This window comes from Dipodomys merriami, unplaced genomic scaffold (genome assembly GCF_024711535.1).
Source record: "Dipodomys merriami isolate MVZ:Mamm:240054 unplaced genomic scaffold, mDipMer1.0.p SCAF_32, whole genome shotgun sequence".
Lineage (NCBI taxonomy): Eukaryota > Metazoa > Chordata > Mammalia > Rodentia > Heteromyidae > Dipodomys > Dipodomys merriami.
The window spans coordinates 10922467-10939729 of record NW_027204715.1 but is presented as its reverse complement, the minus strand read 5'-3'; the positions used below and the strand labels follow the sequence as shown (position 1 = coordinate 10939729).

General features: G+C 44.5%; 1 protein-coding gene across 2 annotated transcripts in view; it reads left to right on the top strand.

The window, feature by feature from the left end:
- Positions 1–17263, top strand: part of Myo10 (myosin X) — a 196289-nt gene that overhangs the window by 57067 nt on the left and 121959 nt on the right. For both annotated transcript variants that reach the window (XM_070042211.1, XM_070042210.1), the window contains exon 3: positions 10264–10422. In XM_070042211.1, the coding sequence (XP_069898312.1) occupies positions 10264–10422 (159 nt within the window). The remainder of the gene's footprint in view (positions 1–10263; positions 10423–17263) is intronic.

Sequence of the window (17263 nt, the reverse complement as noted above, 5' to 3'; positions counted from 1 at the left end):
ACCTTGACCATGTCACCATGGATCCAGAGCTGTCAGATGGTGAACAGTCTTGTCTTGGGAGCAGTCTGCATTTTCAAGTTCTTAACCCAGCACCTCTGACTGCAGCCTTTCGAACAGGGGAAGTCACCATCATCCCGTACATTCCACAAAGGCAGGTTCTCCAAGCCCAGTGGCAGCCACCGTGCGAGGCAGATCCCTGCCAGACGAGCCCTGAGCTGGAGCGCAGGGCTGTGGAGGAATCCATGGCCCTTGTGGCAGTAGTGTCTTCCTGGAGCCCAGGAGCTTTGATGGTGGTACTTTGGTGGTGGTGGTCCTGGGGATTGAACTCAGGGCCTCATACTTGCAAGGCAGTCTCTCTACTACCTGAGCCATGCCTCCTGCATTAGTTATTTTCAAGGGATGGTCTTGCTTTATGCCAAGCTGGCCTGGGCTTTGTTCCTCCTACCTGTGCTTTCCATGTGACTAGGGATGACAGATGCATACCACTGAACCCAGTCATTGTGCTTCCCCCATAGCTGAGATAACAGGCGTGCACTGCTGCACCCAGCCACTGAGTGAGATGGAGTCTCGTGTACTTTTATTCCTGGTCTGACACCTCCATCCTCCCATCTCTACCTTCCAAGTAGCCAGGATTAGAGTCTTGAGCAACAATCCTGGCTTTTTGGTTGGAGATAAGCATCTCATGGATTTTCCTGCCTGAGCTGGCTTGGAATCTGGTTTCTTAGAGCTCTACCTCCCAAGTAGCCAGGATTATAGACTTGAACAACCATGCCTGGCTGATCATGGTTCTTTTTAAAGAGGCTTCCTGCTGTCAGTTTCCTTGTCCGATCCTTCCCTTAATGCACTGGAGGCCGAGCCTCTCATTTATCTGTCTGCTCCATTTTTGTCATCCCTGCACACAGGGTAGAGAGTTGGTCCATTTTGTGCAAAACTGCTTTTAGCGAAGTGGCTAAAAGGTGACCTAAGCCTCTATCACAACACAGACATTACACTTATTTAAACATTGCCAGGGCTAGTGTGTGTGTGTGTGTGTGTGTGTGTGTGTGTGTGTGTGTGTGTGTGTGTGTGTGTGTGTGTGTGTATGTGTGTGTGTGTGTACGCGTGTGTGCATGTGTGTGCGTGTGTGCGCGTGTGAGTGTGCGCGTGTACGTGTATGCACGTGCGCGCGCGTGTGCACGTGCAAAGGGATCTTGTGAGATGCACCATCCTAACATTTTGCTTTACACTGTGAAGCCAGGAACACACTGGCCACTTATTTCCTGTTATGCAACACACACACACACACACACACACACACACACACACACTCAAAGATTAATCTCATGCCTTCCGTGATTGACTTCCCTTTGCCTAGTTACCTGATGAGATGCTAATGTCTGCAGGGGCTGTACTGGGGTGTGGAGAACTTAAGCTACTATGCTCAAAAAATCTCCAAGAGAGTCATGGAAAATAGACCATGACAAAGACATCCTATGCTTTATATTATTAGACATACTAACATTAAAGAGAATGCTCACTAATGAAACGCAGTGTGTGAGAGCAGCCGGCTTAGAAGTCAGCTTCCATTGTAAGCACTCTGGTAGGACTGTTGGAGAGAGCCTGAATTAGTTATGAGCCGTGGCCCAGCCTTGGGCTGCTGATGGTCTGGGGAACTTGTGAAACATAACTTTTCTGCCTTGGAAAGATGGTAAAAATGGAAAAAAAAAGAAAACCAACCTTTCAAATGAAAGTTTATCTCTAGCTTTGGTATTAGATGCGAACTCATGCATAATTGAAAGGGTATTAAATTTGCTGAGACAAATTTTAGTGGCAGGCTGAAGTCAAGGACATTTACAGCCATTCCCCTCCCCCCACCTTCAAAACCTAGAGGATCTTTCCACACTGAATGGTATCCCATCTAGCAGTTGTTGGCAGTTTGTTCTGACACTTTGTTCAGAAACCCTCGTTGTTGTCTTCATAAGCTTGGCTCAACTCACAAAATAATTACCCTTTCTACATGGGTTCTTACATGGCGTGACATTAAGACTAAATGCAGGGGCTAGGAAGGTGGCTCAGTGGTAGAGCGCTTGCCTTGCATGCATGAGGCCCTGGGTTCGATTCCTCAGTACCACATAAGCAAAAAGAAAAAAGCCGGAAGTAGCGCTGTGGCTCAAGTGGTAGAGTGCTAGCCCTTGAGCTGAAGAGCTGAGGGACAGCGCCCAGGCCCAGAGTTCAGGCACCACGACCAGACCCCCCCCCCCCCAAAAAAAAAAAGACTAAATGCATCCGGGCTGTGTGTCATTTCTGAGTACGTTTTCCAGAATTTGCGTTTGGGATAGTGTAGGCAGCTTCTGGACATGCTCAGCCCTTGTGTTGAATTTCTGTCTGTTTTTCATAGATTGATTTGAACTCTTATTGATTAAAGACTCACTGCTTTCCATGTGAATGTACGGCCTGATTTGGGTTGTGCTGCATTGATCATTAGAACATCCATCATGGAGACACGTGTACCTTTATACATTTCACTACCTGTGCCAGCCAGCGGCAGCTTGTTCTTTTTTTTTTTTTTTTTTTGGTGGTGGTGGGGGGGGCCTGTCGTGGGGCCAGAACTCTGGGTCTGGGCACTGTCCCTCAGCTCTTCAGCTCAAGGCTAGCGCTCTACCACTTGAGCCACAGTGCCACTTCCAGCTTTTTTCATTTTTGCTTATGTGGTGCTGAGGAATCGAACCCAGGGCCTCAGGCATGCAAGGCAAGCGCTCTACCACTGAGCCACCTTCCCAGCCCAGCTTGTTCTTTTTGTAAGTACTGAAATAAGTATTTTAGGGTTTTTTTCCTTAATACTACTGGGGTTGAGCCCTGGGCCTCACACTTGCTAAACAGGAACTTTACCACTTCAGTCCCACCCCCCAGTACATTTTCGCTTTCATTATTTTTCAAATAGGATCATCTCGAATTTACCCATGATCCTGGTATGTAGGATGACAAGCACATACCACTATGCCCAGCTTTTTATTAGTTGAAATGGTGGGGGGCGTCTCAGAAAGGCTAGGCTAAACCCTTGATCAGGATTCCTGTTCAGCCTCCCAACTAGCTAGGATTATAGGCATGAGCTATTGTGTCCAACTTTGCACAGGCCTTCTAAGGATGAAGAGAACACAGTATTAGTAGTGAAGCATATCAAGTGATCTCACAGGACCAATATGCTAAGGTCTCCTAGTCCTTCTTTATCAGTGCCATGTTGCAGTCTGTTAGTAGGAGAGCTGGCCAGAGCTGTGTTTAATTAACCCTGGTTCTTCTCCAATATGTATCTGTCTGGCTTCTGCATAAGCCTGCGTGTATCTCCTGCTACACTTATGCCTACCTCATGAGTGTGCTTTTAAATCAACAGCTTTATTGTGCTACAGTTCATATTTACCATAGGATTCACTATCTTCAAGTATACGCTTCAGTGGGTTTTGTCTTTACTATATTTACGGTGATATAATCAGCAGCACGAGAAATTCACGAACATATTTTCACCACTCCAAAGGGAAGCCCTCCCCATTAAAAGTCAGTCTTTGTTCCTCCCTCCTCCACCCTCTGTCATTCACTATCTGTTTTGTGTCTCAGTGCATTTGCGTATTTGGGACATTTCATATGCATGCAATTGTATAATATGTGGCCTTTTGTGTTTGTGCTCTCAGCGCAGCAGGGCTGATCTGTGTTAGAGTGTGCTTAAGTATACCATCCCTTTTCACAGCCAAGTAACATTCCTTTATGTAGGTAGACCGCAGTAGGTTTATTATCTGAGGGTTTTTATTTTTATTTTTTGTGTCTGTATTGGAGCTGTGATTGAGGCCCTCAGTGCTGTCTCTTACTTCCAGCTTTTTTAGTAGTTTAGTGAAAACTAGAATCTCATAGACTTCTGCCTGCTCTAGCTTCGAACTGTGATCCTCAAATGTCAGCCTCCTGAGTAGCTAGGTTTACAGGTGTGAGCCACTGGTGCCCAATTACATCTGCGGTAGTGAGCTTCTGCACTGTCTCCAGGAGTGTGTTTTGCTTTCAAGAAACATTGTGATTTGCAAGACAGATGAATTTTTAAAGAGATAGTAACAAACACTGGGCCACTTATTCATAACCTGGAATCTGGAAGGTTTTAGTTGGATTCCTACTTTTTTCTTTTATTGTTGGGTTTTCTGGCTCTTACCTGTTTGGACCAGATTTCTGGTACATAATGTTCAGGGATTTTAGATCTTTGACATGGTTAAATATTTACAGGCAGACATTAGTGTATTGTTGACAAAATGTTCTTGTTCCGCCTGCTTTCTTTGTTCATGCTCTATAGATTAGGAACACTATCTCAGTTTACGGTATTAATTTTGTCTTATTCAAATTTGTGTGTGTGTGTGTGTGTGTGTGTGTGTGTGCGCGCGCGGATGCGCTCTTAAACTGGGGCTTGAACACCGGGCTTCGCATTATCCCTTGTCTTTTTCTCTCACTGCTAATGTGACTTGAGCCACACCTCCAATTCCAGCTCTTTGCTGGTTAGTTGGAAAAAAATAATAAGTCTCTCAGATTTGCCTACCCAGGCTTCCTTGAGACTATAATTCACACATCTCAGCCTCCTGAGTGGCTGGAATTACAGGAGTCAGCCACCAGTGCCTGGTAAAATATTTTGACTGTTCTACAATTACTTTGTCACCTTTTCTTTCTAGCCCTCTGACTTCTGAGAAGTAGTGCAGATCGTGTTATCCTGACTTTTTGATAGATATTCTTGGTGATGGGATGGGGGTGGCATATCAGAGAAGTGGGGGAGAAAACCACATCATGTCCCAAGGCACTATACTGTTTTGGACCATGGATTTAGCTTCAGGATGGTGTGTTTTCTTCTATTTTTGTACCACAAGTTTGAGCCAAGCTAACCTCTTGTCCTCTTTGTACATTTTCAACAACCAGACAGTCAAGAAATGACTTTGGGGTTCAGCCTGGAATCTGGAATCAATCAGATTCTGTTTGTGCACTGGATGAATCTATGCCTTGCGTGATACCTCTCCATTCTTACTTGCCACTTGGAAATGTGACAGTCTGACATGAGCCATGTTGGGAAAAAAAAAAAAGTAAAGCTAGGATTCCTCAAATTGAGTTTAGGATTCCTAAACTTGATCTATGTATGCATATTTGGCTCAAGTATGACTTTTTTTATTGCACTGAAGAGCAGCCAAAGGATCATTGTCCAGTTATTCATTTTAAGACAGTTTCCAAAAAAAGGCAGGAGATGAAAAATGTTGACTTAGACTTCAGCCTTTGGAGTTCGGTTTCGATGGCAAATCTGAGCTTCTCATATGATTCCAAAGCCATTGGTGGGCAGTTGGTGCCTGTCCCTTTCGCACAGAGCTGCTGGTGCCCCGCATCTGACAAAGCAGTCGTGTGTTGGCATTCTCCTGTCCACATACTGGCCCTTGTGGGTGTGTCCTGTACCATGGTAGCTTGCAAGACAGTCAGCCATGCCACTGACTGTGGCCACTGTGATTTCATCCTGCCATCCTTCCTATGTGCTCCTATACAGCCCCAGACCCTCCTCACGCAGCCCCCAGAAATTAGCTACTTTGCCAAAAGAGCTGAAGGCCTTGTCCCCCTCTATTAGTAGCTGGAGATGGCACACTGGAGTGTGCTGAGTGACAGGACTGCCTTCGCAGGGACGGGGTGAGCAGGAGGCAAAGCCCTCCGGGGAAGGCATGACCCCAGTGGAGTTGACTCAGGTTGCTCTGTCACCACCGCAGACAGCTTGGCAGGAATAAGCAAGGGCATTGGAGAGAAAGCACGCTCAGGAATGGATACTTTATCTTGGAAGCCACTGGACACAAAGCACGGGAGACCTGCGGTCTGGGGATGATCAGATGACACTGCTGATAGCAGCGTCATGACTAACCGAAATATTTAAGTTGCTTCGTCAGCACCGGGGCTGTGCTGAGTCCTGTGTGTGCGCAGCCGTGCTCCGTCCACAGGGAAGGGCAGAGCCCCGTTATCGCTGTGTGGTGACACTGGTATCGAGAGGCCTGGTTGGAACAAGGGACAGTGCTTAGCCATGGAGGCTCCTAGCAGGGTTCAGAGCCACCCAAACCTGACGCTCAAACTTGACCAGTTTCTTTCTTTAAGGAGAAAGGTTCTATTTGCTATTTTGTGGCGGTAAATATCAGCCAAAGAAATCAAAGCTTTCGCTCAGAACATAGCCTGCAATTCTGCGTCATCAATGCCAAGGAAAACTGACATTAAAACTGGTAAAGAAAAAAATACATATATAACTTATCAAATGTAATAAAAATAAACTGTGTGTGTGTGTGTGTGTACACGTGACGTGTACGTGTACACATGTATGGGTTTATGCTGCAGAATGCTAAGGGCAAAAACTGAATTTGGAGATAGCCTCAGGGTGCTGGCTATAGATGATTTGAGTGCCCAGTAAGCTCTAGTCAGGGGAACAGGGAGGAGAGGGACATAGGGTTCAAGACAGGTTGGCTCTCCCATCTTTAGGCTTAGGAAGTAGAGTGACAACCAGCAAGGCAGAAAGGTTTTTGGTTGCCTAGTGTGAAGAGTTCTGGGTTTTGGTTTTGATGATGGCAAAAGCATCAGGTGGAACTTCAGCTGTGGGCAGAAGTTCCTTACCAGAGCTCAGGTCAATGCCAGTAGCCCCTGGAGGGCTCTGGGCCTGCGGCCAAAGAGAGAGTCCCAAATGGGACACCAGGATTAGAAGAATGCCAGGCAACCCAGCAGGGAGTAAGGCACTCCAAAGTGAGGATTCCACTGCAGTGTTCCAGGAGTCTTGGGCTGGGGCTGGGGTTCCTGGGCTGCTTTTTGACCTCTCCTCTGAGTGAGAACTTCCTGTGAAGTTATGTGAAGGCCCCTGCCTTTCCCTGGCTCCGCTCTTGACTAGTGGTGGAGCTTATCGTGGGGTTGAAAGTTATTCTGCGTGGTCTGTTTGCTTGTTTGCTTGTTTGCTTGCTTTTTAGTGCCTATATCATGGCGTAGCCCAAAGCTTGGGTACTACCCCCTTACCTTTTTCACTTGGGGATAGCACTCTACTACTTGAGCCACACCTCCCCTTCTTGCTCTTTGATGGTTGATTGGGGATAAGCGTTTCATAGATTATTTTTCTGCTCTTGCTGGCTCTGAACTTCAGCCCTCAGATTTCAGCCTCCTGAGTAGCTAGGATTATAGGCATGAACCACTAGTTGCCTGTCTTCTGTGCTTATTTTTTTAAAAAATCACTTAAATCCATTGTCGTTATCTAAATCCATTCTTGAGAGTACCTTTTGTTTTTTCTAGAAATGTATAAAAGCTTTAGAAAATTGGCAAAGTGTTATAGGAAAGTCATAAAAAAAAACAATTAAAAAAAAAAACCCAAGATTGAAAATACCTACAGACTTGGGAGCCATTATGGAGTTCTGCTGTGTTTTCTTCCAGTTGAAATGTTCTTGGGCCTTTTCCTTGAAAACTTGTTTTTCTGGATGGGGCACATACCCTCCTGCCACAGTCCCTGGCTCCGCCCAGCCCGTGTGGTGTCCCACCGCCCAGGGATGTGTGAGTCTCAGGAACTGCTGTGGAGAGACCTGGGCTCTTCCCCTGAGAGACAAGTGGTTCCCTGCACTTGCCTGGAACACTTTCTTGGGCTGGGTTTGGGCCAACTTGGGTGGCTCGTGTGGCAGAAATGCCACTGCTCAAGTTTTAATTTTTCTCTAGAGATATAAAGCATGCCACTTGTCAAGGAAAACTCACAGATTGGTATTTTTGCCATTTTTCGTGTGTTATTCTCTTGCAATAACATACCATTTGTGGCATGTAGGCAGCTGGTTGATATTTAAAAATAGAATTCTCTATCAAAAAGTTCTGCAGATGTGATTCTGCACGTCCATGCAGGTATGTATGTATGAAAACTGTGTGATTTTCAGGTTGCTTATGTTCTTACCTTAAAATACTTCAATGGTTATAGTACAAGTTGCAAAAATAAATAAATAAACAGCTACTGAACAGGCCAGGAGCCCATGGCTCATGCTTATAATCCTAGCCACTAAGGAGACTGAGATCTTAGGATCTTGGTTCAAAGCCAGTCCAGGTAGAAAAGTCAATGAGGCCCTTACCTCCAATTAACCAGTCAAAAGCTGGAAGTGGAGGTATATCTCAAGTAGTAGAGTGCTAGCCTTGAGTGAAAAAGTCAAGTGAGAGTACAAGGACCTCAGTTCAAATCCCAGTACTGGGGGGGAGAAAGCCCTACCAAATAGTAAGAACTGACAGCATAGCTCAATGGTAAACACACAAAACACTGCTGTCAAGTAAGTCCTAAATACAGAGAACTCCTAATCAATGATTTTACTGTGTTTGTAAAAGTGGCCAGACTTTGGTGAACTGATGGAGCTTACCTTGCTGTGGTTAATCCTATATCAAATCACCTATGACCGAAAACGCTGAGTAGGTCTTTGGAAATCCATGCTGAACTCAGTAGTGTCACCTCATGTGCTTGTTGTGACCTGTCTGCATCTCTTCTTCCTGTTCTTAGAATTTTAAGGAGTATAGGTTATTAAAGAAATGAATTCTAAATAAACCAAATTTAAATGACAAATGTCTTAGTTGAGACGAAATATTGTTCAAGGATGTTTCTAGACATTGATACCATGATCTATTTCAAGCTATGAATAGGTATATGAAATATTTGTGTTAAGAATATGAATTTAGGTAATTCTTAACTTATATAATACATTGAAGATTACTGTGAATGATTGATATCACTGTCTGATTCAATGTGAAAAATTATGTAAGGAAACCAAATGATGTTCTGAAAACTTAGCTAGTTTCTTAACCTGTATTATTGTGAACATATGCAGCAAAATGAACTACAAATAACTTATGTGATTTCCAATGGATAGTTAATTCTTAGACTGTCAAATGCTTCCTTTAGAAATACCTAATTTGGGCGCCAGTGGCTCACATCTGTAATCCCACCTACTCAGGAGCTGAGATCTGAGGATCAAGGTTCCAAGCCAGCCCGGGCAAGAAAGGCTATGAAACTCTTATCTCCAATAAACCACCAGGAAGTGGCACTGTGGCTCAAGTGGTAGAGCAGTAGCCTTAAGCTGAAGAGCTCAGGGACAGTGACCAGGCCCAGAGTTCAAGCCCCACAACCAACAGAAAAAAAGAAAGAAAGAGAGAGAGAGAGAGAGAGAGAGAGGAAGGAAGGAAGGAAGAAGGAAGGAGGGAAATCTAAGTAATATAAAGAGAATGAAATCAGGTGTGGTAGTTTATACCTGTAATCCTTGCTGTTCTGGAGGAGATTGGAAGGATTATACTTCCAGACTAGCCTAGGCAAAATGTTCATTAAGAATATTCTGGGTGCAGTAGTGCACACCATCATCCTAGCTACCATTGAAAGCATAAATAGGAATAATTCTGTCCAGGTTGGCCTTGATAAAAAGCAAGACCCTATAAAAGCAACAACAATAAAAAATCATAAAAAGGACCAAAAGTGGGGCTGGGAATGTGGCTTAGTGATTGCCTAGCATGCATGAAGTCCTGGGTTCAATTCCTCAGTACCACATAATCAAAAAGCCTGAAGTGGTATTGTGGCTCAAGTGGTAGAGTGCTAGCCTTGAGCAAAAGAAGCTCAGGGATAGTGCCCAGGCCCTGAGTTCAAGCCCCAGGACTGACAAAAAAGGACCAAAAGTGAATCAAGAGGTAGAGTGCCTGCCTAGTATGATGCTCTGATTTCAAATCCAGTACTGAAAAAAGAAAGAAAAGAAAAGGAAGAAAGAAATTTATGGAGTTCTTTTCTGTGTATTTTTTTTTTTGTTTTGGTACTGTTTTTTTTTGTGTCCACCTTAGGGCCTGGGTGGTATCTCTGCGAGTTTTTGCTTGAGGCTTATTAGTGGTCTATCCCTTGAGCTACAGTTCCCACTTTCAGCTTTTTGCTGCTCAATTGGAGGTAAGAGTCTCAAGGACTTTTCTGTCCAGGCTGGCTTCAAACCATGATGTTAGAGCTCAGCCTCTTGAGTAGCTAGGATTTCTGGCAGAAGCTACCAGCATCCTGCTTGTTGTTTACCCTTTTGAGACAGACTCGCTTACTACATAGCTCAGGCTACAAGCTCAGTCCTGCTTCAGCCTCCCAAGTGCTTGGATTACAGGCGTATTCCACCATGCTTGGTTAGTGTATATATTTTTTTTAATTGGAGTTCTTTGTGCTGTAGTTGTACTTGTTTGGGAAACACCTGTCAAAACCAGGTACCGCTGATTAACCAACTGAATTCCTCCTTCCCTCAGGTGTTCACCTACAAACAGAGCACGATTACTCACCAGAAGGTGACCTCTATGCACCCCATAAATGAGGAGGGCGTGGATGACATGGCTTCCCTGACAGAGCTCCATGGAGGGTCCATCATGTACAACTTATTCCAGCGATACAAGAGAAATCAAATATACGTAAGTTCCACCAGGAGTTCATTTGAGATGCAATTCTTGGGCCTGGTTCAGCGTTGGGGTCTCTCCCAGTGTGCTGGAGGCTTGGCATCTGGCCACAGCATGGGAAAAAGGGGCAGGGAGGGCTCACATTGGAGCAAATGTTTACTTTTCATTCTCAGAGAGTATTTCCTGTCTTTTGAGCACCTCTAAGTAAATCTAAGTAATCTAAGTAAAACTGTATTTTCAAGGGTTTTCCAAATTAGATTGGATTCAGGAAGCTGCCTCCTTGTGTTTACTGCCCAGATTTTATTAGAGGGATTTCTTTTCTGTTGAATGGGGTCCTGGGAAGGGAGTGATTTGCCCTCTTGCTTCTTGTGGGCACAGGCCCTCATGGGTAAGTGTAGTGTTACACACTGCATGTGGGCTTTGAATCCCACAGTCAGCGGCTGGGGGCAAGTATATTGTAGGCACTGGTGGTGTTTGACCTGAAGCTGCTTTCTTTTTCCCTTTTTTTTTTTGTGGATTTTTGCTGTTTTTGTTTTTGTTTCTGTGTTGTTGTGTTTGCTCTGGGGTCCATCCTGGGAGATACTTTGCACTGAAGGGAATTCATCATTCTATGTGATAGGATTCCCACTTGCTGTCTTGAATGGAGATATGTACACAAAATGCATTCATTCACATTTCCCTCTTTGTGTTCCTGACACATAACTATACCTATATGATAAAGTAGTGATATTTAAAAATCATTTCCAGAGCAATTAAAGTATATATGCATATATAATGTATATATAATTATATATGCATATATACACATACTCACATCTGCACATATATGCACATGCATGTGCATGCGGTCATACATGTACAAATGTATGTGTGTGCATACATACAACATACATGTTGTCAGTTCAAAGTCATAGTTTCTTAAAACAAATGAGTGATGAATGGGAGGACCTAGGCACTAAACAAGAGCAGTGGTGTGACTGCGATCAATCTGTAAATATTACAAATTCCTTTGTATGATTAATATATATTCGGATATATATTTTAAAAATCCATGATGATTTAGTAATTTGAGGGGCCTTAGGAGTTACAGTTACCATTGCTAATTGTGTTTGGCATTCTGGTTCGTAATAACAATGGCGCTGGAAATGGTGGGCAGGTGTTCACTGTAGCACAAGCAAACTTGGTGTTCTGGTCTCTCCCCTGTGGCTAAGCAGGGTGTGAAGGAGGAGGCACTGGATACTTGTGGATTTAATGCTATATTCATCAGCTTGCGGAAAAAGATGGCAAATAATTGCCCTTAATTCCTTTGTGAAAGTGTCATTTTGCAACATTGACTCGATGCCTGCCAAATGTCTCCTGTGTGGAGCAAGCCAGTAGTCTGGTCCTCCTCTGACGGAGGAATTTTGCTCTCCCCAAGCCTTTACATTATAATGGTTTCCATATGGTGCTTAGAAAGGTAATGTTCACATGTGTTTATGGAGCAGTGGCTGTCTAGTCTCTATGTTACATTTGCCAGCAGGATTTATTTATTCCTTTGTTCCCAGGTCAGAAGGCTCCTTAGAGGTGACCAGTGAGTGACCTTACCCATAGGTGACAAGTCACCACTCTGCCACCGCTCTGCTTGTGCTCATGACTGAATGTGCCATGCAGGCATTTAGCTACAGCTTCCTTGAACTAAGGGTACTGCCAGGTTCCTCGTGGTTGTGCAGTGAATGGTTGTAAAACAAATGCTAGGCACCATTAGCTGTCACCTGTAGTCCTAGTTACTCAGAAGGCTGAGATCTATGGACCAAAGTTCAAAGTTAGCCTAGGCAGAAAACTCTGTGAGACGCTATCTCCACAGACTCTATCTCTACAGATCCAGAATTGGATCTGTAGTTCAGGTGGTAAAATACGAGCTTTGAACAAAAAGCTAAGCAAGTCCACAGGGCCCTGAGTTCAAGCCCCCAGTACTAGCGCAAGCATGCGCGCATGCGCGCACACACACACACGCCATCCATACTACAAATGGCCTCTTCTAGTATATGGCAAATGTAAACCTAGATTTTTGACTTTTTTTTTTAAATTGGGGTATGTCTTTTGCAGGTAGCTCTCCTACTTTTTTTTGTCTTTAAAGGAAAGATTAAAGTTCTTATTACACATTTTCAAAAGGCAAGCAAAAGAAAGTCAATTAGAAAAAGTATCCAAGGGATTTCAAAGGTAGAACCTTTTCAAAAGTTTTTTTTTCTTTTTCTTTTTTTTCATGATAATGACATTAAACCTGATAGCTAAATTGCCCAATAAGGCCTTTGAATAAAAACTTGATCCTGTTTCCTGGAATGAAAGTCTTTATACTCTTTAGAAGGGAAAATACAGTATTTTTGTGCATCCAATTTGCAGTTTGGTTCACTTAATTATGCCCTTAGTTTCCTTTCTTTTGAGGTGTGCCTAATTGTGTTATTACTTACAAAGCAGCCACCACAGATTTCTTATTAGCAGGAAAGCTGTCTGCAAAATCTGTAGTACCTGGTGGAACATTCAACTTGAAACAAAACTCCCACTGTCAGAAATGCTACCATTTTCCCATGGTGTGGCCCAACTCTGCAAAATGACAGTCTGTGTTTTTTAAAGATTTTAGAAGAAGAAAAGAAAACTTCCTTAAGTCTTTCCAGAGGTGTTAGATTTATTTTTTGTTTGTTTGTGTCAGTACTGGGGATTGAATTCAGGACCTGGACACTGCCCTTTAGATTTTTTTCTTTTTGCTCAAGGCTAGCACTAATTTTTGCTAGCTAATTAGTGATAAGAGTTTCTGGGATTTGTTTGTTCCGGCCGGCTTCCAACCTTGATCCTCAGATTTAAGCAATCCTGAGTAGTTAGGATTACAGGCATGAGCTACGGGTACCTGGCCAGATTAGTTTTATATTGCTGATTAGCATGCTGTCCTAAACAAGCCAATGTGAACACATTTATTTCCCTATGGTGTGAAAGTCAGAAGCAGAAGGAGGCTTACCGTGATGAAATCAAGGTATTCTGGGGGCTGCATTCCTTCCTGTATTTTCCAGAGGAAACTCATTCCTGCTCTTTCCCATTCGCAGGACTGTCTTACAGCTGGAGAGACTCTTGAGGGCTGTCTCATGAGGGCTCTTCTGAGCTTCTAGAAGCTATTCCCATTCCCTGTTTCCCTGGTTTGTTGATTGAGTTTATCTTGTGCCTGTAAATCTTTCCTGTTTCTTTCCTTCTCTCTGTTGGTCTCAGTCTCAGTCTCAGTCTCAGTCTCAGTCTCTCTCTCTCTCTCTCTCTCTCTCTCTCTCTCTCTCTCTCTCTCTCTCTCTTTCTGTGTGTCTCTCTCTGTGACTACAGCTAAGAATATTTGGGAGCTTTTAAGACTCAGCGTGAGATTAGACTCAACTGAGTGGCCTGTCCATCTCAGGACTTTCTTCAGCAGAGTCCCACTGCTTTGGGGCCTCCCTAGTCACACACACAGATCTAGGGATGAGTTTGGGTGTCTTTGGGGAAGAAGCCATTATTCTGCCTTGCGTTAATGGGAAGGGACCCGCTCCCGCCACTGTCCCACCCTGGCTGCTGTGTGGCTGTCCCACTGTACAATGGACTTCTACTCTAATCCGACAGGTCACAGTTGTTGGCAGTGGACTCACCGCCCGGTAGAGCAGTCTGCTGCCTTCTGCTGAGGACAAGGACCTTAGCTTTTCTTTCTAGGGACCAGTCTTCTTGTCTGAGGACTTCATCCGAACCTAGTACAGTGGTTTTTTCTTCTAGCCTTTAACCTCCCCCAACTGCAATGACATGGGCGGCAATACAAAGATAAATGCTCTCAGACTAGACATATCACAACTGAGTCCTTCTCTATTCTTCAGTTCCATGTAATGTAATTTTTTTGAAAGGTCCATTTTAAAAAATGATGTCAAAGGTTGGACCTGACATGACTGTTTTGAAATCAAATCAGTGGGAGCTCTAGAAACTTTCAGCTGTTAAATCTCCCTAGCCTCATTATTCACAGCATACCCACAAGTATTTATCTAGGAAGCCCCTGCCTTGGATGTGCTCATGTCCAGGGGGATTTGGAGGAGGTTTGCCATACCATACCTGACCCCGTGACCCCTCTTCCACAGCTCTCAGCCACAGCCCTGCTCCCATCGCACCTCCCATCCATGCACTTCCTGCTGCCGGAGGGGATACTGCTCACCAGGGCGCTCCCAATGCGAGTCTCACCCTTTGACTCTTCTCTCTTCACTGCCTGATGGAGCCTGGTAAGCTCCTAAAGCTAAAGACGTGTGAAGAGGGGCTAGTGTGTATTGGTGAGAGGAGATAGGAGATGGGAGAGAGAGATGACGTATAGTTGGATCAGAAAGCTGACCTTGCTGCAGAAAGCCCTCTGCGGGCCAGGTGGCAGTAATGACCTGAAGGGGTAAGCGTTGGTCAAAGAAAGCGCCGGTACAGCCTCATCCGGGAAGTCAGACGGAAGAGATTAGCTTCCTACCAAGGGTCTTACTGAACCCAGAGAAGGTTGCCATGGGTCATGGAGTCAGGAGTTCGCTGGGGAATGTTGAGAAGTTAGATGCAGTGTTAGAAAGCCCTAGAGCATAGCTTCTCACTCAGAATGCTTCGGCCCATAAGGACACTTGGGAACCTCTGCAAAGCGTTTCAGGTGTCAGAGGCAGGTCCAGGAGCGCTCCTGGTATTTGGGATAGAGATGATAGATGCTCTCAGCACCCTGCTGGACACAGCACAGTCCCCTCCACCAGCAATTGTCCCGCCCCATTGTCAGCCAAACTGAAGTTGATAAACCCTCCCTTCCATTATATAGCTGATCTGGAAAATTCAAGGCTGTTGAAAAAATGAGTTTCCCTGAGAAATTTTTAGAAGGGGAAACGTTGATGGAGAAGCCATAGGGACAAGATTTGGAAGGGTGAATTCAGTAATCGGTGGTGAAGACCTGAGGCTTAGAGAAAGAGGAAGTAGGGGAGGGAGGGGAAGAAGATGGCTTATCTGTACTGCCCGTGCCAGCCTGTCAAACATGATGGCCATAGAGTCATGGCGCTGACAGGCCTGGAGATCAGGGAGAACGGATGGCTTGCGGATGCCTGTCCCCCTGCGGTCTCCGGAGGCTAGATCATCTCACAGTGTGTGTCTAGTGCATAACCAGTGCTGATGGGAGCAGATGAAGTTTCCGTTATGTTGAAGGGAAACTGTGTCCAAGCGCGGAGACTGCCAGATGCTGTGGTGCGGCAGCTTTGTTTTCTGCCAGATGGAAGGGAAGCACATCCTCTCCATTAAAGGGTTTGTCAAGTCCTACGTCCACTGCTTGGAGGAGACACCTCGCCCCGCCTTGAAGGAATTGTTCAAAACCACATCATGGCCAGCCACAGGGGACAGCAGGAGCTGGCCTGCAATTATGGCCTCCAGCAAGGTAGCTGGAGGAAGCCATCTTGGGCTCCACCCAGCCCTGAAGTTAGTTTGTTGGTTTTGCTGAACAAATAGCACCAAGATCAGAATCAAAGGAGCCCATTTTAAGAAGTGAGGCTGTGTCTAAAGATACTTGCTCTGTAAGCCCAGGACTCACTCCATAGCTAATGTATTTTTAGGTCTTTCAAAAATACCCTGTTTGGGTGATGTGGCATTCCAGCCTGAATCTGTAAATGTGTTTGATGTTGCTCCTTGGAAGCTTGATTCTGTAAAGCATGAGGTTTTCTGAGCCGGCACCAGTCAGATGAAGAGCGGCTGATTGCAGCAGGCAGGTGAGCGGAGTCCCAGCGTGCCCTGGAGGTTTCTCTCGCTTGGGGACCATGCAAATCAAAGTCTGTTTCATTTCCTTGAGTTGAGTCTTTCCCAAGTAGACTTTCTTGGTTTGTTGCCATCCCTCTGCAGAGCGGGTGTCAAGTAACAGCGTGCCTCTCACAAAGGCGGGGTGGCCAGGGTTGGCACAGCCTTGCGTGTCACATGTACCAGCTGAGCACAGTGTGGTTTGTTCAAGGGTTGTTTTTATCCCCCCTACATGAAATCAAGACTCAATGTTGCCAGAAGATAATTGTAACCATCTGTCTAACTATATATATATATAAATATATATAAACTTTACTGAACCTATGGTCTTGAGTGGCTATGTCCACATCAGCATATAATACTATTAATTAAAAGTTTTGGGTTTTTGTTTTTGGCAGGGGGGCCTTTTATTTTCCTGACTCACCTTTGGTTCAGATTCTTTTCAACAAGGAGAGAGTTTGTTTGAGTCAGAAACTCAAATGCAAAAAGAAATGCTAAGAACATCTAAATTTAAGAGCCGGGTTTCAGGAGTTAACTCTGGTGGTCTTCTCTTGAGCACACTCAGATTCTTAACATTTTTAAAAAATTGTTTAAAATGGTTTCTCCTTGTATAATTGGACCAAGGCAAATCATGTTATATAGAAGGTTGTGAATCTATAGTAGTCTGGAATGGAAGGAAACGTGGATTCATTTAGTGGATTGGTTGTCACATTGTGTCTACATTGACTTAGCCCTCTGGGTACTGGGTTCAGTACTGCACCCCAAGGATGCAGCATTCTCTTGTTTATAGTAATTGTTGACAGGCCGCATAAAGGGAGAATACTCGATTGATTGGTGAGGACGGACTCCAGCCAACAACTTAGGGTAAAGGTGAATGTGATTTAAAAAAAAGATGTGCAGATATATTTATATATATTTGGAACACAAAAGACAAAGAATGAGCATCTGAATAAAGAGACAGAATCAGAAAATGATTCTTGATGCAGGTACAAGTCTGGAGCATTCAGGAGCATTTGACCAAGAAAAATGCTGGCTCTCCTGAGAGAGGATCAGCATGTTTCAAGCACAGAATAGCATGTTGCATTTCTCCTTATAG